This window comes from Alosa pseudoharengus, unplaced genomic scaffold (genome assembly GCF_046254945.1).
Source record: "Alosa pseudoharengus isolate Yale_2024_CS ecotype anadromous, Long Island Sound unplaced genomic scaffold, YU_APseudo_1.1 YU_APseudo_1.1_scf_8, whole genome shotgun sequence".
NCBI lineage: Eukaryota > Metazoa > Chordata > Actinopteri > Clupeiformes > Clupeidae > Alosa > Alosa pseudoharengus.
The window spans coordinates 9,334,204-9,356,677 of NW_027468870.1; the positions used below are offsets into that span (position 1 = coordinate 9,334,204).

Below are 22,474 nucleotides of genomic sequence, written 5' to 3' on the forward strand. Positions count from 1 at the left end.
GAGGAGCGGCCTGGTGGAGCCGGGGCGCAGGTGCGGCCGGTAGGCGGGGGGCGGGGAGACCGGGGAGACCGGGCCATCCGCTGGGGCGTCCGCTGGGGCGGACTCGGTGTCCTCCTGTGACTCCTGCGCTTGAAGAGGGGCCTGCAGAGTGACAGAGTGCCAGAGTGAGCGAGAGAACATGAGCGCACTGAGTCATGAAAGAACTGATAGCCAACCAAAATGGCAAATCACAATGACAAGCAACAAAAAGCACACAAGGAAATGGTAAAAAAAAACACACATGCCTAAAAATGCCAATTAAACAAATATATTAGTGATTCATTCAGATATATTTCATGCACAATCAGTTTTCTTTCTAGGTTGCGTGCTCATTAGAAATAAAAGCTGTTACTCTTAAGTGTTTCCTAATGGGGGGCACCAGAGAGGGCCGGCTTGTCCTGCTGTCCCTTTTGGAGGTCTGGACTTAAGGGCCAAACCCACGTAATCTGCAGCTTTCGCAATCAACAATGTCAGATTTGCCCACTCCACCAAAAAAACTCAGTTTGAACTGCCCCCCCACGAGTAACACTATTTGCCCCATAGTGAGAGCAGAAACGCTGAATCGGCAGCCTGTTAAGTGATTGTTCTTCTGAACAACGTTAAAAAGGTATGCTGTGCTCAGAACCATGTTAAAAAGAGCAAAGGCCTGCAGTTGACCGACTACTGACTAAGGGTTTGCATGACATTTTGAAATAGTCAAACAAAGAAGTGGGCAATGATAGTGAGGAATTAGTGATGGTAGTGAACATAGTGATGAGTTCACACATACTCACACTCATAGTGTGCGTGGTGCGTGCGTGCGAGTGTGTGCACGCATGCGTGTATGTGCCTGTGTGTGTGTGTGTGTGTGAGGGAGGGGGGTAGCTTGTGTGGGTGTGGGTGCAGTGGGGAAGTACAACTCCCTGGCCCAGGAGAAAATCCCCCAATCCCATCCATCTGTGACTGACGGGCCGACCGTCTCTGCCACTTTAATTCCCCCATCAACTTTATCAGCCATCTGCTCTGGAGCAACCCATAGACCGCAGCCCCAGACCAGCACTGCTACCTCAGAACTTCTTCCCACACACACACACACACACACACACACACACACACACACACACACACACACACACACACACACACAGACACAATATCACCATGCTCAGGTCCCAAAGACTCATGGTCTGTTTAGGTCAGCTTTTTCCCGGGCTCACCCACCCTCTGCAAAACTGACCACATCACTGGCACAGACACACACTGGCTGGATAAGCACATGCATTCAAATCACACACAGATGTGGGAATGTGCACACAGACAAACACACACAAACACACACACACACACACACAGACACACACACACACACACTCACACACACACACACACACACACACACACACACACACTGATTCCAGCAGTGTCATGCTATCAGATCACACACAAGCGGACACACACACACACACACACACACACACACACACACACACACACACACACACACACACTCACACACACACACACACACACACACACATGTGGATGTGAACAGGCGATGTGCACAGAGCCTCAGTGTGCTGTCCCTCCGTGCCTGAGTGTGAAGAGGGACGAGTGTGCAGGCCTGCCCAGGAGAGGAGTGTGGGGGCGACGGCCTGGCAGGCAACTGCTCCTGCCGTGTCTGTCAGAGGTGCCCTTCCACCGACCCTCACCAACACACACACACACACACACACACACACACACACACACACACACACATACATATACACACATGCACACACACACACACACACACACACACACACACACACACACACACACACACACACACACACACACACACACACACACAAATACACACATACATACATACATACACACACACACACACCCCAGAAAGTCATCTTTTACCAGGGGTGATCACAGCCCCAACCCTGTGCCCACCCCACCCAGCGTGCCCGCCCCCATGCGGAGAGTGTGCGTGCCAGCGGATGTCAGTAGACTGGGTGGGGAGGGCGAGAGCCGCAGCCGTGGGCAGCTGACAGTAAGTGATCTGCACGGAGGCTGAGTGCCAGAAGACAGCTGGCCTCACCTCCCTCCCCACCCTCCAGCATGAGAGACAGAGACAGAGAGAGAGAGAGAGAGAGAGACGGAGAGAGAGAGAGAGAGAGAGAAAGGCCAGAGAGGGAGGCAGAGATAGAGAGAGAGAGAGAAAGAGAGAGAGAGAGAGAGAAAAGCCAGAGAGGGAGGCAGAGATAGAGAGAGAGAGAGAGAGAGAGAGAGAGAGAGAAAAAGAAAGAGGGAAAGGGACAGAGTGAGAGAGAGAGAGAGAGATAGAGTGAGTGCCGAGGAGGGGAGTGCTGGAAAAGTCCCAGACATTCTTTCAAAGCGACGCTGCAAAGCTAGACACCTCCCCTGAGGAGAGGAGAGGAGAGGGGAGCAGAGCAGAGCCAGGGGAGGCACTCATAGCTCAGCCTGCTTCTCACAGGGCTTTGGGAGACAGCTGAGGACCTGTGCTCAGCCACTGTGACTTTATTATCGGTCACTTCCTTACTGAGACACTGAAGTAAAGAGACAGTTGGGAAGGAGGGTGGCATGTAAGTGGAGAAGCTTGAAGCTCTTTCAACAAGAACTGGCGTCCTTCCGAGCTGTAGTCACACCTAGAATTTACCCAGAAGAAATCTGCCCAATGTTAAACTTCTACTCCCTGCCAAAGGTCCAGGTCTTCAACCTATTTCAGTGTTCTCCCAAATATACGAATTCTCTTAGCGGTAAAGTCCTCCAATTGTGGAACACATACATTTGTAGGCCATTAGACCCCATCTGCTAATGCAGTGTTTCCCAAACTTTTTTTCTGGCGACCCACTTTTTAAAAATGACAGACCATCGCGACCCATTACCCTGCAACCACCAATATTGTTTTAGGCCACAGGTTCTCCAACTTTTCTATGCCTCCCCCAACCATACATTGCTATAGGATCCCTGCTTTGAACACGGTTGTGTTGCATTTTGAGCACCATCAGCGTGAAAAGTTGGAAATGACTACTGAAAAGATACGTTTTAATGCGCATCCGAGAGTAGGGGAAATTCTCGCATGTTGCGCAGTCCTCATTCGTCAGCATAGTAAGCTGTTCCTGTATTTCTAAAAAAGAATGTTGTAGGCTACGTTGCGTTGCAGACAAATGGGTCAATAACACGGTGGACGTCAATTCCAATGTAAACAGCAAATAACTCAAGTCGTTATATTGTATTGTTGTATTATATTATATTGTATAGTCGTTATATCAGAACAAGAGGCGTTTGCGCAATATCCGGAAGAATGTGCCTTTACTTTGGAGTTAACGAGGTAGAAAACGAGAGGAATAGTGTTTAAAATGCCCATTTAAATTGTAGACTAATATAATGCACTGTTGTGCATTTTAAATCAGAAATAAGAATGTGAAGAGGTTGCTATTAACTAAAGATTGCATCTGCAATCGAAACTGTATGCAAATTGAATGGCCTTCTGTCCGGTCTATGGATGTCTGCTTTAGTTGACAGCACGGTCACTAGATTTTAATCGGTAAAGTTGAGGAACTGGTATCTATTAATGTTAGTTTAGTTTGCAACTGCGAGGTACATGACAGGCGCCCCATAGAACGGTTTCATTTTGAGAGGTAGATATCCATGCTGGCACCCCCTCTGCGATGCGTTCGTCCCCCAGTTTCATGCGCCAGTTTCATGAGCTTTTATGACAAAACCGTGACTGTGGTAGTTAACAATCTACATCCTAATAGAAAACTGTTAGCTTTCCTGGTATCGAATGACAAATGGTATCAGTTAGGCCCAGGCCCGGGGTGGGTAATCGGGAGAATCGGGAGAATTCCCGGTGGGCCGCTTCACTTTTGGGCCGGTCGAGGAAAAAAATATTGACATTTGTCACGTTAGTCTAACTTCTCTTAAAGTAGGCTACACGTTCCGCATTCTGTGCATGGCACCGTTGCCTCTGCATGGGTTGTAGCCTACCGTGAGTTCTCCCCTCCCAAAAAGAGTTGGTTGGGTCCATAAAGCCCGTCTTTTCCAAAAAGTTTTCTCAGATACGGATAGCCGGGCCGGCCCTACAGTAGCCATAAGCGTCAGGAAGGATGGATGGTAGAAAGAGGCCAGGAGGGACTGAAACGGCCAGGTAGATGCTGCTAAATGTGCCAAGCTTCTAGATTAGGCCTACAGACAAAAGTGGCAACTGGTAAAGAGAGATAGCCTATAGGCAATGATTATTAGCAGTTATTGGGCTAATATTGGACGTTTGTAGCGTTGTCAAGCTATTTGCAAGCAACATATTACATTTCTTAAAATATTAGCCTTTTGTATCCGATTCATAGACTTTGCAGTAGGGCCTATGCAAATATTAATAACAAAACTGAAGTTTGATCTGTGTAGGCCTATGCGGTAAAAATTGTAGCCTCTGAGCAGCAGATCAACCAGTCGACCACTGAAAATGATGAGCCCGAAATTAGTGATGAGGAGGCCATAACTACAGGGACAAGTAGAGAGGATAAATTAAAGTTATTTAATGTAAGAAAGAGCAAAATATTTATGCTACATGATGAACCTATATGCCTTGTTTGCTTAGAAGAGGGTGTAGTAAAGGAGTAGGCTAAATCACCAAACAACAATATAGCCTACAGATGCAAAAAACATGTAGCCTAAACATTATTTCAATATGCCTCTTTGTGGAAGCGTGGGATAGGCTACATTTCAAAGGCTTTCTTTCTGTCTTTCTTTCTTTCTGTTTTTGTTAACTTGTGGAACAGTGGAATATTTTTTGTTAACTTCTCAGTTGAAGTGAATTATTATATAATCTTTACACATTTGTTGAACCATGGTACTAATAAAAACTACAGGATAGTAAGAGCTGAAATGTTGCTTCATTTATCCCATTTCCACTACTATGGAAAACGTGGGCCGGTCTTGGGCCTGAAACTCCCGGGCTGCAAAGTGGCCCCACTCCGGCCCTGGTTAGGCCTATAACACAACATAAATTGTGCTGGCGACCCAAATAAAATCTCCTGTGACCCACCCGTGGGTCGCGACCCAGACTTTGGGAAACACTGTGCTAATGTCACACTCTTTTACATTACGTGAAACTAAATAAATGAAAATACCGGATACTAATATGAAGTCCATGTAGGCCTATTATTCTTATTAACATACTTTTTGTAACATTAGGTGAATTTCATGGCACATTGACAGCCTGACGGCCACAACAGCTAAAGTGAAAGTTAGTCGATATCGATGTCACAGTACTTATGCTGTCTGTTGGTGGTTTAAGTTCATTGGTTGCAACTTGGGGAAATGGAAAGCAATGTATTGAAATACGGCCTGAAAAACCCTCTGTGAAAAAAATAGCATCACATAATCTGCAGTACCAATCCCTACCTGTAGAGGGGGGGATGGCTTCATTTCATCTGTGTTGTCCTTCAGGAAAAGAAAACAAAAAGAAACTTCACTAGAGAGATCGTAGGCTATTGCATTATTTAGTTCCTTAATGTGAACAGCCACTTTACAAACAGTCAGTGTGAATGTGCTCTAAACACAGTGCTTTTCTGTAACAGGATAAATAAATAAAAGTTGAAACCCTAGCAGTGCTGCTTTAGCGGCGCTATCTTTGCAGGGGGGTTCGTGAGGATAGTGGGGACGGATGCTGTGGTCATCCTGGCCAGGCATCCCAGCCAGCCAGTCAACGCTCACTGCGCACCATGTTACCATGGTTACCACAGGCTGAACCGTTCCCCTCATTGCGATGACATAAAAAAAATAAGGTTACCCAAACGTCCAAAAAGACTCCTTTGCGTGCACGTGCGCGCGCACACACACACACACACACACACACGCCAAATAAAAACAGGATATGTTTGTAAACAACTATCCAAAGATTGTTTTCCAGAGCCAAATCTATAGATCTATAGGAAGGAAGACTAAATATCATCTATAGATATTTAGTCTTCCTCCCAACCCTCTCCCACACCTACTTTTAACCAAGGCACAGACACACAACGCTACCAGGTACAAAGAATACCACTGGACTTAGCTACAGAGGGACGGAGTAAGAGGCCAAAGACTGGAGAGAGAGGAATGAAGGGAAGAAAGGCAAAGGGAGGACTAAGAATGGGATGAACAGGAAAGACGGGGCAGTGGAGTGAGAAAGAAAGGGATGAAAGAGAGGAGGAGTGAGAGGAGAGGAGACAGAGGAGAGGCGAGGACGAGAGTGTGTGATTTATTTGTCTGTGGGGCGGTGGATCTCCCTGAAGAGAGAGTTCGTCTCCGTACCACACAGCCCAGGCCAAGATTGATGACAGCAAGCAGAAGGTCACCTTACATACACATACATGCACACACTCACACATGCACGTATAGTTCATATTTAAACACACACACACACACACACTCACAAACACACACACACACACACACACACACACACACACACACACACACACACACACACACACACACACACACAGAGGGAGCAAGAGAAACAAAACGAGAGAGAGAGACAGTGCACATTACTGTACTCTCTGTGCATTTGACCATTACTGTAAAAAATGTAATACACACGCACACATGGACCACAGGAAAAGGAGGTCTGGTTGGACCCAAGCAATACTTTTGGGTTTGCAAATCTGGGTTTGCTTCTGTTAGCATGGCATAAAGGAATTGCTACGCTACCAAGGACTGAGAACAGTTTAACACTATAAATAACACTATAAAAATATATTTCCCCTGAAGATGACCCAAAACGCCCTTCACTCCCACAAAAAGGTAAAAGGCGATTGAACACCTAACCATGAAAAAACACGTTTTGCCACTGATTGCAGTATTATCTTATGTGAATCCAGGTGATGGTTCAGTGTTAAGGTATAAAGGTGTTGTGAAACATGGATGTGGGAAAATCAAAGAAACACACCTTCAGATTTAACTGTATTCCAGCTTGTGTTTTGGGTGGATGATTCTCTCTCCCTGATCGCACAGAGTCCAGAGATGTTCTGTTAATCAAGTTGCTCTTAAACGTGGCAGCCTGGGTACTGCAAGGCCTGAAGAACACAGAAGAGCTCAGAAAAAGGAAGTTCTTTTTCACAGGACTATTACAGTGTGTTAATAAAAATAGTTTAAAGTAAATCTCATTTCCATCGCTCATTCGTACATGAAAATAGTGTGATTTCCTCATACCCTGCAGATTAAATATATTTTTCTATAATTCTTAAAGTTAATACCCTGAACCTTATGATTTTATGATCTTTTTAAAACCTTTTGATCCTGTTGGATAGCTATACTGCGTGACAAGCCTTTTTCACACCAAAAGCACACAGAACCCACAATGTTCTACAGTACATAGATCTTTTCTCATATGAAGGAGTCTTTGGGTCTACACAGTTTTAAAGAAGAATCTTACATTGTGGTTTAATGGCTGAATCTTTGTTGTGTATGTACCGTGAGTTGTTGCACAGACTTGACGTGTTCCGCTCCCCCAGCCCAGTGTAAATCAGCTTGGACTTGAGCTCATCCACCTCACCGATCACAAACACCTGCACGTCCCCATCCCGGCCAAGGAGCCAGCTCACGCTTTTACTCTGGCCTGTGGGAAGAAAGACACACACACGGCACGCACGCACACACGCACGCACGCACCCACACACGTACATACATACACACACACATACAAACACACACACACACACACACACAGAGTAATACTGGTTAGATAACATACTGTAACTCCTTAAGAGGAACAGAGATGGAAAAAGAGAAAGCAGATGTGTCTAATTTCTACTCCAGTAGAAATGTAACTAATGTAAGATGTAGGCTAAAAGGGCTGCTTGCCATACTGGTTTTGCTGGCTCACCAGAGAACAACATTCCTATCAAACAACCAGAAGGACAAGCCCATGATTTCACATGACAACAGACTTGGGATGACAAACTGCACGCAAACAAAGAGTGTTCTCAACGTGCCATGCTTAGTCAATCACCCTTTCCAAAACTGACGTGACAAGTTCAGCTGTTGTCTTTTCAAACAACAAAACGTAACCTTGAATTTACCTTCAACCAAAAAGCTCTCTGTGTGTAGTACAACTGTTTGTGATTTCAAATTGGACAGTAACGTTAGTAAACGGAAAGATAAGATGCCCACAATGTTTTATGTTGAATTATCACAAGCACTATGCCCATCAGTGACAGCTGAATGCAGTCCCTTTATTTTGAGAATAAGCACCCTTGTCTCTAGGACAATGTAAGTGTGATCATTTAAACCAACAAATCATAAAGATTCCACTGAAAAGCAATTGTTGCTCCCTTTTAGTTTGCGCATGAGGTGTTGCTTAGTTGTTATCTTTGTCCTTCTGAAACTATGACTCAGTGCGGAGGATCTATGAAAAAAATATATTCGATAAGTGTGTAGGATTTGGAAGTGGGAGTGTGGTGAATAACAATGTTTTCTAAGCTCACAACTCTAGTAAAATCCTTTTACTAGATTTACTCCTCCAATTCTGCTGCATAGAACTGCTCAAACAGAGGAAAGCATATTTTGTGTGCTTCAAATCTCTCTTTCTCTCTCTCTCTCTCTCTCTTTTCTCTTCTCATTATCTTAACACAAAATCTGACACATGTACACAAACACAACAGCACTACTACAGCAAACACGGTGTAATCTTTTTGTTGTTTTTCGAACGCTTGGACTTCCTGTAGCTTTCCTGCCTTGCTGGCAGCCGATTGTTTGAGGCAATGGAACATGACCTTGCGCTCACTTCCTGCCTCTGAAACTGGGCCTGTTACCAAACCATAAAAACAGCGAGCCTCTTTCTCTCTGATTCACCCCGAGAGAATCCTCTCATGGCAACACCCCAGCACAAGACGAAACTATCTGAAACCGGACAAAAAAATCTGAAATGTTACAAAGTCACAAACTCGTGAAAAAAAGACAGAAACTGTCAGTTGCACTGTCAGGGCAGGCGCAGAGATTATTCTCCAACTCCGAGGAGGCCATGTGTTGCTTGTAAAGTTGCTCTGTAGTGGGCTGTCACGCTGGCATATGTGTCTTAGTGACCAAAGGCGGCAGCTGGGGTGGCCTTCGGGGAATACAGAGCACTCTGTTCCCAGACCTCTCGCCCAAGACTCGGACTTCTTCACAAGAACGGCTCTGTAATCAGAGTGGACTTCCACGCACATGCCCAGTTTGCGCAAAGCAGTCATTTACCACAGAGCACTAACTGACCTATATTCTCATCAGCAAGCACCTAAACAACCCCCACCACCATGGTCCCTCAGGGCCTTTCCAAGCAGGACTGCTGTGTGGGTTTGTGGGTAGTGATCTCAGATTCTTTTTGTGGAATGCACAAGGGAAGCGAGTTGAGCGTTCTGTGATTATAACTCCCAGTTCCCATAAAGACAGTAGAGGCAGGCCAAGAAATGCTGTCCAGCCAGATTTTCCTGCCCGGGTGAGTATGCCAGGCCAGTCTAAAGACGGGGGTGTCTGTGAGGACATGTGACAGCAACGTAGACATTGTGGTTGATGAATGCTCATCTTTTGTTTTCCTTTTTTTCAATTTTGTTTACTTTTCTTTCTCTCTGCTGTCTCTGCTGTCTCTACACACACATTCACGTGAACCAAATACACTCAAACGTATTTTCTAAAGCCATCCTTCACACTTGGATTCTGTTCACATCTCGCTAGTGGAGCTGGCTCAGTCCTGTGTGTCTGTGTCAGTCTCCTCACAAGCTAGTGTAACCATCTAAACAAATACCCACACACAGTTTACAGACACACACACATACACACACCCTTAGAGATACAGCAACCTCTGCACATGCTCACCCAACCCTATTGGGCTCACCCAACCATCATGTGTGTAATTTTTTTGGAAACTCCTTACATGCTAGTGCCACCCTTTACACACACACACACACACACACACACACACACACACACACACACACACACACACACACACAGACAGACAGACAGACAGACAGACAGACAGACAGACAGACAGACAGACAGACATACAGACAAACACACACGCACAGATGCAATGTCACTGCCAAACTTGCGTCATTACTTGTGCCATTGCAACATGAGAGGTGGAACTGTGACGTCCCCAGATGCCACTCCATCATTTAGAGAACACACACAAACGGCATATATACCTCTTCAGCTCTCTCCTGGGGCTCAAATGACTGACGGGTCACCCTTGCCTCATGATCTGTGTCTGTGTCAGTGGTGGGCACCATACTCCATTTTGCTTCCTGTCTGTGTCAGTACCACGCAAAGCAAGTGCGTGTCAGTGAGGGCTTGCTTCACGGAGGTCAACCACAAGCTTACGGTTTCTCTGTGAAACCCCAGTCTGAGTCATTTGCTGCAGAAGTCAGCGGCGACGTTCACAACCATATAAAGTCATGAGGCGCCTATCAGCAGGGGACCAAAATAAATGCATTTATCTGGATCTCTAAGTGAGGTCACGGGCATCCATGGACATGCTGGTTTACTTTACACACACACACATACATACACACAGACTCCCAGAGAAGTTGTGCACCTTTAAAAACATGTCTCTGCAAATAGAGAAATGTCTATGCAGGTAGCAGATCAGTACATTCATCAGCTTAGTCAGTGCTGCCTGGTGTTGTCAGGGCTAGTCTATGAGTCAGTACTGGATTAACAGAGCCAATACTGGGCTAATTTAGTCAGTACTGGGTTAACAGAGCCAATACTGGGCTAACTTAGTCAGTACTGGGTTAACAGTGTCAGTGCTGGTTGATGTTTTCCATGGTGGCTGATGGTTGTCAGTGCTACGAGGTGAGTGCACTCTTAAAACAAATGTGTTAAATCAACACATTCGTTTTAAGATTGTGTGCTGTGTGCTGTGTAAGCCAGTGCGGGTGGTGTCAGTGCTAGTTGATGGTGTACTAGTTGATAGAGTCAGAGCTGATTGATGGAGTCAGTGCTGGTCGATGGGGTCAGTGCTAGCTAATGGTGTCAGTGCTGGTTGATAGAGTCAGTGCTAGTTAATGGTGTCAGTGCTGGTTGATAGAGTCAGTGCTAGTTAATGGTGTCAGTGCTGGTTGATGGAGTCAGTGCTAGTTGATAGACTCAGTGCTAGTTGATAGAGTCAGTGCTGCTTGATGGGGTCAGTGCTAGTTTATGGTGTCTGTGCTAGTTTATGGTGTCAGTGCTGGTTGATAGAGTCAGTGCTAGTTAATGGTGTCAGTGCTGGTTGATGGAGTCAGTGCTAGTTGATAGAGTCCGTGCTGCTTGATGGGGTCAGTGCTGGTTAATGGTGTCGGTGCTAGTTTATGGTGTCAGTGCTGGTCGATGGGGTCAGTGCTAGCTAATGGTGTCAGTGCTGGTTGATAGAGTCAGTGCTAGTTAATGGTGTCAGTGCTAGTTAATGGAGTCAGTGCTAGTTGATAGAGTCAGTGCTGCTTGATGGAGTCAGTGCTAGTTGATAGAGTCAGTGCTGGTCGATGGTGTCAGTGCTGGTTTATGGTGTCAGTGCTGGTTTATGGTGTCAGTGCTGGTTGATAGAGTCAGTGCTAGTTAATGGTGTCAGTGCTGGTTAATGGTGTCAGTGCTGGTTGATAGAGTCAGTGCTAGTTAATGGTGTCAGTGCTGGTTAATGGTGTCAGTGCTGGTCGATGGGGTCAGTGCTGGTTTATGGTGTCAGTGCTGGTCGATGGGGTCAGTGCTGGTCGATGGGGTCAGTGCGGGTCGTACCTGTCTTGGCTTTGGGCCGGTGCGCCTCCTCGCCCTCCATCTTCTCCTCGCGCTGGTTCCAGCGGCGCACCTGCTCCTGCCTCATCTTCGTGAAGAGCGTCTTCTTCTGCTCCTCGCTCAGAGCCTCCAGCAGCTCCGGCTCGATGTACATGTCCTTCAGGATCTGCTGCAGCATGGCGGCGCTAGCAGCGGACTGAGAGGGCGTCTCAGAGGGTTAGAGTGTTTAAAGGGGACGCAGGGGAAACGTCCAGGAGAGATGTCCAAGAGAGACGTCCAGACGATACGTCCAGTGGAGCGATGAGATGATAGTTGAAGATGGTGGTAGAGACGATGGATGTGTTTCTGACTACACATGCACGCATACACACATGGGGACCAAAGTGCACACACACACATACACACACTCAATCACACATGCATACAAACTATCACCTGCACACACTCACTGCAGTGTGCGTGCCTGTTGAGGTGTTTGTGTGACCACACCACATTAACACATACACACACAGGAACACTCACACACACACACTCACACACACACTCCCACGCAGATGTCACACACAGATGTCACAGTACATCCGCCATCAGCTGTAGAGCCTGTGGATGGTAAACCATAACACAAGAGTATATCACTGAATTTGTTTACAACTGCTTTGCTTTCTAAACATTCACCAGAATTCACCCATGATCCTTTCTTTTGTTGTCTTTTCTTTCCTCCCTTCTCTGTTTCCCCCCTCGTTACTCCCCCATGTTCAAGATTGCTGGCAAAGAACTTTAAAAGATGTGTGCGTGTCATCACTACTCAGACACACCATTTCTCAGCATTGTAGCATTGTGAGGCTATGCCCGGCTTGTGAGGGAGGACATTCCTTTGGATTCCTCTACCGACATGAACCCCCCCCCCCCCAACCCCATCTCCAATCTCCCATGAAGCACTGCTGTCTTTACGTTGCCCTTCCACAGCTGCAACTGCAAGCATGTTTACTGACAAAGGGAATGGCATGCTTCCCGGGCAGCAGAGAAACCCAGACTGCCACAACTTTCTCAGTCCCAAGGGTAAAACACGTCAAGAGAGAAAGACATGGAGAGAGAGACAGGGAAGGAGGGAGAGAGAGAGAGAGAGAGGCAGAGAAGAGAAAGAGAAAGAAAGAGATAGCCAGAATTATCTCTGTTCTGGTGAATTTGTCTACTACAGCTTTTTGTCAGTGAAAGCGTCAGAGTAAGATAACGGAAGGAGAGAACAACAGAGTGAGAGACAAAACAAGCTCGAGAAATAAACAAGTAAGTAAAGGATACTCACAGAGAGGTGCAGCTACTCCAGAGCAGTCTTCAGACTGGAAGAGTGAATGTGCTTCTGTCTTTCTTGCCTTTGTGTATGACTAAGCTGGTGACATCACAGCATTCCATGAACTCTCTCTCTCTCTTGCTCTCTCTCTCTCTGCAGTCTCTCACTCAAACATAAACTCATTTAGACTCCCTCACTCTTTTTCACTCCCTCCTCCACTCTCTCGCTCTCTCTTTCACAGACTTCCTCTCTTCCCACTGATTCTCGCAGCCTGAAGAAAAAAGAAAAAGTCAGGAAGCTGAGCTCAGCTGCAGCAGCTGTGTGTGAGAGAGTGAGAGAGAGAGAGAGAGAGAGGGCAGCATCCTGTTTAACACAGAAGAGAGGGGCGGAGAGACAGACAACGCCAAACCCAGTTAATGAGAGAGAGTGAGAGAGAGAGAGAGAGAGCGGAAAGTTTAGTCCCTTAAATAACTACTTCTACTGAAATATATAGGTCACACATTGGTGCAAACACACATTGGTGCAAAGCTAGAGAGAGACAGACAGAGGAAAGAGAGAAAGTGAGAGAACATTGAGAAAAAAATGGGGTAGAGAGAAAAGAGGAGGGGAATGAGAGTTGAGTCATAATCTGTTCTTAGATCGTTGTCTAGCCATTTTGTGTTGTGGTGGTGCTTCATCCTCCGCCCTTTAGATGCTTTACACGCTACATGCGCCATTTTTACACACACATTTCACACTGTTTGCCATGAGTAGGACACAAGTTCTATTTTCACAGTTGTATTTTAGGGGATGATACATGCGGCAACTTTTTGAGCAATGTTTCTCTTCAACCACATAGCTGCCTCCATGTGTTTTGACAGGATGATCATGACAATTTGACTATTACTGTTTAATCATATTTGCCTATTGATGATTAAATCTCTGGACAAAAAGAAATGTTGGTCAAAAAATCAATTATAATGTGTCAGAACCACAGCATTTGTGTTACTACAGAAGTGAAGTTAAACTTTTACCCATTCCACCATGAAATTGTAAACAGGGCCGGTTCTAGCCCTTTGGTTGCCCTAGGCGAGATTGAGTTTTGCCCCCCCCCCCATGGGCGTCGGAACCATTATACGAGGGTGGGAGTTGTCCCACCCACTTTTTAAAATTGTTAGTTTGGACCCCCCCACTTTTGCCGTGCGAAATACCAGTGCTGTTTAGTGCTTCATTGTCATTTTCATTGGATTCTCCCATTTGCACGTAAATCGCTAGTAGGCCTAGGCTAAGCTTTTTTTTTTTTTTTTTGTTACACGCATTCTCCCATTCCGCTTCTGTCACACACACAGCGACAAGCGCCAAATCCCCCGCAGTGTTGAAGAGATCAGTCGCCCCCCTCACTTTTGATAAGGAAAAAAGCCTTATACTGTAAGTACGCCAAATAAATAATAACCTATAGGTTTACGCTAGGCTATGTAAAACTCCCCATTAACAGCATCACGTCACTGACCACAGCTACTGCACAATCTCGTATTCACTCTGTTGGATATCTGAAGCCAGTTTGTCTACTTAGATACCCTACTGTAAATCCTCAAATTATGGCCGGAGTCTTAAGACAAAGTACAGGCCTTTAGGGGCAGGATTGTATTCGAGACAGTCCTTTATTTCTTATGCGAGTTTTATTTTGAGACATGCGTTTCTTGGAGCGGCATACTGATACAGTAGGCCTTCAAAAGCATGACATTTTCGGTTTAGTTTGATATTTAATTTACTTTTGGACTGTTTGATTATATAGTTAAATGTTGGGACTGAAGGGCACTGAAATCTAGGGAGGTATTTGATGATCCCTATTACTTTCCATGTAGTTGAAAGAGTGTCAGGATTTCAAACAAACCATCCGCTTTCATGCGTTCATTGAACGTCCGCGGTGCTGTAATGGAAACCTTATTGCATAGCCAAGTAGCCTATTGAGTTATTTTTAAATTATGCATGATTTAATTTTTATTAATTTCGTAGGCTGGAATGCCTCGAGTCGCGCCAACAATTGTGTTCAAATGTAGTAGCGTGTGTCAGCTCTGGCAAGGCGGCAAGCGACTGAGCTTGAGAGCGACATGTTGGAGACCCAGCTGGAAAGTCAGTAGCCGAATGCACGCAAGAGTTGTATACATAAGAAACACCCAGAGTTTGGGGGTGCCAAAACGCGTAATTCCCTCTATTGTTGCAAATATAGACTAGATATAGTTGCGACTTCCGAACAGTTTTTGTGAGTGTTAGGCCTACTTTGTTAATATTTGGGGAAACTGCGAGTAAGGGGCTGCGACCGTTCTACATGTAGGCTGCTGAATTGCCGCGAGGGCGCAGCAAATGTACTTCAGAAACAATTGGGCGCCTAGGATGATCATGTTTAATAAAGATGTTTTAATTCGCTTGTTTTTCTAATTCTATGATTAATGGGAAGTAGGCCTAAGGGCGATGCTAGAGAGCGCCACCAACACATTTGTCGCCCTAGGCAATTGCCTAGCTCGCCTATAGCAATCCCCGCCCTGATTGTAAATTGGATTTATACACGAGGATGGATGACTAGATTAATAGATAGATAGATAGATAGATAGATAGATACTTTATTGATCCCCAAGGGGAAATTCAAGTGACTAGTGCTAGTTAGACTAGTGCTATACATTGCAATTAGTAGAATGCATCACTAGATGGCAGTATACATCAGTATGTTTGCTGTTTAAACATCCTTTTTTCAAGAAATGTTAGCTTAAGTATAGGCTACAAATTTACATGCATAAAAATAAAGCAAAAAGATTGTTTAGATTGCACAATTGCTTGACGTAAAAGTCCAAAACTTAGTTAGTTTTAATATTTGTATATAGTTTTTTTTTTACTTTCATGTGCATAACAGCTTAAAATAAAACATTTATGTGTTCGTTTATATTTCTGAAATGTTCACAATCACATCTGAAAAATGTGGACATAAACCGCTTCCAATTTTCAAATATGTAAAGGAGCCATCTGGTGGACACTAATATACTTAGGTTTTAAGCATTTGTCTTAACACAGTTATATTCTATTTTCTGCAATAGTACATAAAAGGTAAATATCATACTTAGCTTCTATTAAATTCATAACTAAAAACTATTCAATGTAAAAAGCAGAGGCCACTCACATTACATTGATTGAAATGTGCCTAAAACTATTGCAGTAGTTACTACGGTTTGGCTTTGTACTGCCGTATTGTATGTCAGCTTCAGCTGGTAATGCATGGGAGTTAACCCCAAACAGCACCTGCGATCTGTACCTTCATATCAACATGAGTGATCTAACCATTCTTTTTCCTCTTTCAAATAGTGTTGTTTTAATGGTCCTACTAAAAAATACACAAAACAAAATACAAAATATCAATACAATGAGTAAGCTAGATCTTTTTTATTACAACTATTTTCAAATGGTTTTGTAGGATAAAAGCATATACATAACTTGTTTGCTTTGACATGTTTTTGAGAGCCATTCAAGGGACTTCTTTGGAAGACAAGACTTCTGAAAGAGAACATGTCTCTGAGGTCATATCAAGTTTCATTAATAGATATGATCTTTAAAATGCAGACAGGTCCAACATAGTCCACAGAGAACTGTTGTAACCCACCTGAGGTGAGAGGAGAGTTATTTAAGTCATAACACACATTTTTAAATCAACAGCACCACCCTCTGGCCAAACAGGACAAAACAGTCCTTGAAAACCCGCCTGCAGACGGTTAAATAGAATCAGCACACAATTTCAGCCAGTGTAGCACACTGCTTTAATTAAGAGACCTTGCTGGTATCACAGCTGTCAATTTCATTGACTGCATTTGAATTAGGAACAAAAAAAACTTCCTTGAAACATTTAAAATAGTATTAAGATTAGTCAATTACATTGATACATGTGTGCAACAATTTCTAGGATGACAATTGCTAAATGTAAATCAATTTGTATGGAAATTCACAGAAAATATAACAAAAAGGAAAATGGACACTGATTCTATTTTTGGAATTGTCTTTATCAGATTGTCACAACAACTAAACATTTATTTAACACAACAATAATATCAAAAACAATGTCTTAGTGTCCATTCTATGCAGTCCAACTCGTTCTGCATGTAGCATGGCCACATGACACATAATTCGACCGAAATCACACACGTTATGTTTATTTGTGAGGTGTCATTGTTAGGGAGTATTATGCCATAATGCTTAAAGAAGCTATGTGGAATTCTATAAGATGCAAGTGGTCTTGAACACAGGCATATGTCACTGTTCCACTGACTTGCATTGTATTTGATACAGGGGCCATTTGTAGTCCAATGTGGTATTCTTCATATTCCGTTTGCTGTTAGCGAATTTGAATTTCAAAGAGGCCATTGACACCCATTTCCAATGTCCCAAAAATTCAGGCACCAATCACAATTGCTAATCCAGCATGGGGCAGGCTTTAAATGATGACAGATAGAGCAGTGCATTCAAAACAACCAATGGCTGCGCTGATGGCAACAGAGTTAAATAAATGTGGATGTGTATTTTCTTTGGAATTGAGTAAACAACTACATTTAAAACCTTCGTTCATAAGAAAGATTTGACTGCTGCACTTCTGAAACGGTTTGGTAAGAGTTTAATGCACACATTTAAGGTTAATTTCACTGCTAGTTACACCCCTGGAAATGGCAATTCAATGAAGCCTTTCCAGACCCACTCTCAATCTCAATTGAGAATTGTAATTTTTGTTGTAGTGTTCTAAACTAAACAGGAATAATCCACACATCCCTTTTGCTGGCCCAGGGGTAGTTCCCAGCTCTAGCTAGGAGGCTTTGATTAATCCTTCACCTAGAAACTAAACAGCAATGCAGTCTATTTGGCATCCTCACAAATGTCCACTACCTAGCCTTCAGGGATGGTTGTCCACATTAAGATATATTTATTATGAGAAAATCTTAAGGAAGCAATAACACTTTAAAGGTGCAATGTCCTGATGCACCCTGTGGGGATGTTTGGTATTTCTTGCTGACATCTTCAAAACTCCACATACCACGTTTGACTGAAAGTGAGGCTGTGACAATAGGGAGGAGAGAATGTCTTTTAGGCTCAGTCCACAATTCTAATCCAATACACTTTTTATTGAATTCAGCTAATTTCTCCTCATGGTCCTGTCTGTTCTGTTTTAGAGTTCAAGAATACACAAACAAACAAACAAAACAAAATACCAGCGTTCATACATTGTCCTTGTTCTGTAATTGGGCCAAAAACAAAGTGGCTTAGTGTATGACAGATCCATACACTATTCCACCAATGAACGTGCTCGGAGCAGGGGTAAACACGGGAGAGAGCTGTAATATGATTGGCTGCTGAGCTGAAATATCAACAACCTTTCGCCTGAATCGCGGTCGGTACCTTTCACAGGAAGGAGCCGAGCCAGGCTTCGAGAGGTGTGGCGCGTCTGCCAAGGCTGGCAAAGGAGGGCCTGAGCAGCCGGCATGGGAGAGGAGGAAGGGAGTGACAGAACAGGAAGGAGGAAGAGAGGGAGAACAGGAGGATTAGGAAGTAAGGTGTGAAAAGGTGGAGGTTTAAATTATGATGAATTGACAGTACATGAAGTGGGTAGACTAGACACAGTGTATAATGACTTTCATCTGCTGACAGGACTATATAATGTCCTTTAAAAAGGCTATATAATGTCATTCATAATAATAAGTGCGGTGGGGTAAGTTTTGATTCCTTCAAACAAATAGAAATATACTTAAGATTGGCAATTAGCAACACATAGGCAAGCAATTGGGAGAAGATAATCAATAAATAAAACAAAACATATTGCACTATGTGGAATCACCTTTAACTGCTGCATAAACAAGGGTACTAGGGAATTACAGTTGGATCTTTATGCGTGCACTTCCCCTTGATTTCCATTAAGTCACTTTCAGCTTATTGTTGATTAAGGATGACCTTATATTTTATATACATGTAATATTAGAAAATACATGTTGGCATAGTTGGAACTGATGGGGATGATTCAATTCAAATTCATTGCTCCCATACCCCTGTCCACTAGGTGTCAGGATACACTAAAGATTGCAAAAGTGCTTGACTTCAGCCGCAGACGCAACATGTTGGCCCTGTACTTAAAGAGACAGCACATCCCATTTGCAGGCCCAGGGGTAGTTTTCAGCTCTAGCTAGGAGGCTTTGATTAATCCTTCACCTAGAAACTAAACAGCAATGCAGTCTATTTGGCGTCATCACAAATGTCCACTACCCAGCTTCAGGGATGGTTGTCCACATTAAAATATATTTATTATGAGCAAATGTTAAGGAAGCAATAACACTTTAAAGGTGCAATTTCCTGATGCACCCAGTGGGGATGTTTGGTATTTCTTGCGGACATCTTCAATGTTGCATGAGTCACTTTTGTGCCAGTATGGAACACTTCATAGTGCCACATGAAAACACCTGAATAGGGAACACAGGAGGACTCAAGTGCATGTTTATGTTTAAGGGAAAAAAGGCAACCAGCACAGCCTAATAGTCAAGTGTACTTCTGTTGCCAAAAACAAGAGGCTTCTAAACTTCCAACAAACAATCTATTATAAAGGTATGATAGAAATGTAGAAAATGCTGCTAGCTTTTACACTAGCCCAAGCAAAGTAGTCACTAGGGCTTTCTAAATGAGCGTGTCCAATTCAAACATTCCTGTAGATTCTGTTTTGAGCCTTACAGGGCATTTATAACATTTATCTGGCCTTTGTCGATAAATGCATAAATCAACACTCACTGGGGGGAAAAACCTCACTGACATACCAGATATACACAGCTATGAAAACACAACTCGAGTGTCATGAAAGAAAATGAAGCCAACAAAACATTGTGTCACAAGGAGCAGGTCGTATTTCATTTGAGGTCATCAGAGGACATTTATACATACCCCTGTAACCTGGCACAAAGGCACTCTGAACATGGCCCAGAAGTTAGTTAGTCATCAGTGCACACATTGAGAAAATAATTTAAAAACATCACAAACTGTCTAACACATGTTAATGAAGATGTCCATACTTATCTCTTTGTTGACGATGTTGACCCATTCAGTCGGATAAGAGGTTGAAAGATGAATATAAAACATAGCACAAAATAAGACCAAGAAATGTTAAAGGTTTGTAAAAAAAATGGGGGAAATCTGCACATGAGGGTATCAAGACTATGAGCCAGTCCCAAGTCAGATTGCTAAGAAAATAAATCACAGAGAACAGACTAACATACAATGAAGAACCTGGAGGAAAATTAACAGCATAGCAAAGATTATTAGAAGTAATTGGAAATTCCAATGTTCAGGAAAGTAAGAGTATTGATTAATTATATTCTATGAGATCCCATCACACACAGTGATTGGCTGAGAGTCCTTCTAATGGGTGCTTCTATTTTGTGATGACTTGCATATCTAGGAAACCACAACGTCTTTCATCTCCGTTATAAGACAGTATTTAGACAATTTAGAAAATTCTACAAGTGTATGGTATGGACAACTTGAGCTCTTGAACTAAATGCCATGTACTGAGCTCTATAGGCTAATCCTGCCAGCCACCACCACACTTTAGAGATGGAGGCCTAAAAAACTGTCTTCATGAGAAGGCTCATTACTGCCTTAAAGTGTGCTGTACACACAATATACACAAATGTATTATAACTGGCTTACGTTCCTAGCTGGCTTAGTGGGTCTGACTTATAAACTGTCTCTTCTTAGCCATACGCTGCCAGTTAAAAACATGTGACGTCAGTTTTGCAAGGAGAGCTATGAGCTGATCTAATCACTTTTAATACAATTTGAATAGATGCTCAATAGCAACCCTTAAAGGAGAATTCCGGTGTGATATTGACCTAAAGTGTGTTGAAACATGATACCGAGTGTGAACGTATGTCTCATAGCCCACCTTGGCTTGTCCCCTGCACTCCAAAATCTGGCGCTAGTTAGCCGATGCTACCAACAGCTTTTTCAATGGTGGTGCTTCGGCATCAGGCTAGCCATGCAAATAAGTCACTGTTTTACACCATTTACGAGGCTCAATGTATCTCCACACTTCATTGGTAGACTTCCGAGGGCCCTGACATTTAAAACGAGACATTGAGTTTCAGTGGAAATGCATGGATTCCAGTTTCTTCCAGTAGCAGCAACTGGAATCCTTGCATTTCCACAGAATTATTTTTGGAATCTGATCCCTTATCATACCTGTTCATTCTTACTCGTCGCTCGACTTATTGTGACTAAATTCAAGACGGCTGCAAACGCTAAACTTCGTGAAGATACTGTCTGTATAAATCGTCTTGTAAGTAAACTACCAGTGCTTTTTCAAAGTTCTCAACGTCTCGTTTTAAATTTCAGGGCCCTCGGAAGTCTACCAATGAAGTGTGAAGATACATTGAGCCTTGTAAATGGTGTAAAACAGTGATTTATTTGCATGGCTAGCCCAATGCCGAAGCACCACCATTGAAAAAGCTGTTGGTAGCATCGGTTAACTAGCGCCAGATTTTGGAGTGCAGGGGACAAGCCGAGATGGGCTATGAGACATACGTTCACACTCGGTATCATGTTTCAACACACTTTAGGTCAATATCACACCGGAATTCTCCTTTAAACCCAACTGAAATACAGCTCGTGGTCCGAACAAAAATGGCCGCAGTAAAAAATAATGTGTGTTTTGGCAACACCGGGTGCTGTTTGTTTTACACTGTCTACAATCTGATGCATAAAATCAGTAAATACAAATACAATATGGGAATTCTGGATTCTGAAACAGAAACTACAACAATTTAACAAAATGTTCAACTATTAGTTAACAAGCAACACATGACATTAGTGACAAATGCTATGGACAATCAGTAATGTTGAGAAATGTCTCAGGATAACAAGGATACCAAAAGAATAACAATAGTAAAGGGGGAACATTGCTAAACTTCAACTCTGCACTGCAACCACACAAAATACAAATAAACACATGAATCACTGTACCTGAATGAAGGAGACAACATGGCAACAGACAATGAGTAACCAACATGTCACCTCCTTTCATGGGATTAGAATGAGGCAGGGTGTAAAACACCTGAAAGGCAGACCAGATGTGCAATCTCGAATCACTGTGTCAGTCCTAAACACGATCTAGCAAACAAGAAGTGACAAAGCAAAACAATCTGTTTAATTCCCTCGAATCTAGGTCTTCACACTGTGGTGTGAGCCCTGAATAAATGACAAAGTGAAACAAGCTATTTTCAATACGGTGTTTAGGAGAATCGTCTCATTTACAGAAAGAAAGAGACATTGTCAAATTTAGGTTGCCTGATCAGCAAAAAGAGCCAAAAGGAGTCGAGAAAGGAGACAAAAACTGGGAAAAGGTGATCAATATTTCAAAAACTGGCATTTGTACTTTTG

The 22,474-nt window shown here is 43.5% G+C and overlaps 1 protein-coding gene across 2 annotated transcripts in view; it reads right to left on the reverse strand.

Annotated features, from left to right (window-relative positions):
* The window catches only part of LOC143112823 (uncharacterized), a 20,461-nt gene extending 6,901 nt beyond the window's left edge, over positions 1 to 13,560 (reverse strand). Inside the window, exons 1-6 of one of the 2 annotated variants that reach the window (XM_076275163.1) lie at positions 13,067 to 13,556; positions 11,767 to 12,363; positions 7,489 to 7,633; positions 6,965 to 7,091; positions 5,437 to 5,475; positions 1 to 141 (exon numbers count right to left, since the gene is read on the reverse strand). The exon at positions 1 to 141 is cut by the window's left edge and continues 547 nt beyond it. In XM_076275163.1, the coding sequence (XP_076131278.1) occupies positions 1 to 141; positions 5,437 to 5,475; positions 6,965 to 7,091; positions 7,489 to 7,633; positions 11,767 to 11,941 (627 nt within the window). In that variant the 5' untranslated portion in view covers positions 11,942 to 12,363; positions 13,067 to 13,556. Of the gene's footprint in view, positions 142 to 5,436; positions 5,476 to 6,964; positions 7,092 to 7,488; positions 7,634 to 11,766; positions 12,364 to 13,066 lie in introns of both variants that reach the window. The other variant, XM_076275164.1, reaches the window with a different exon arrangement.
* Positions 13,561 to 22,474: the final 8,914 nt, after the last annotated feature.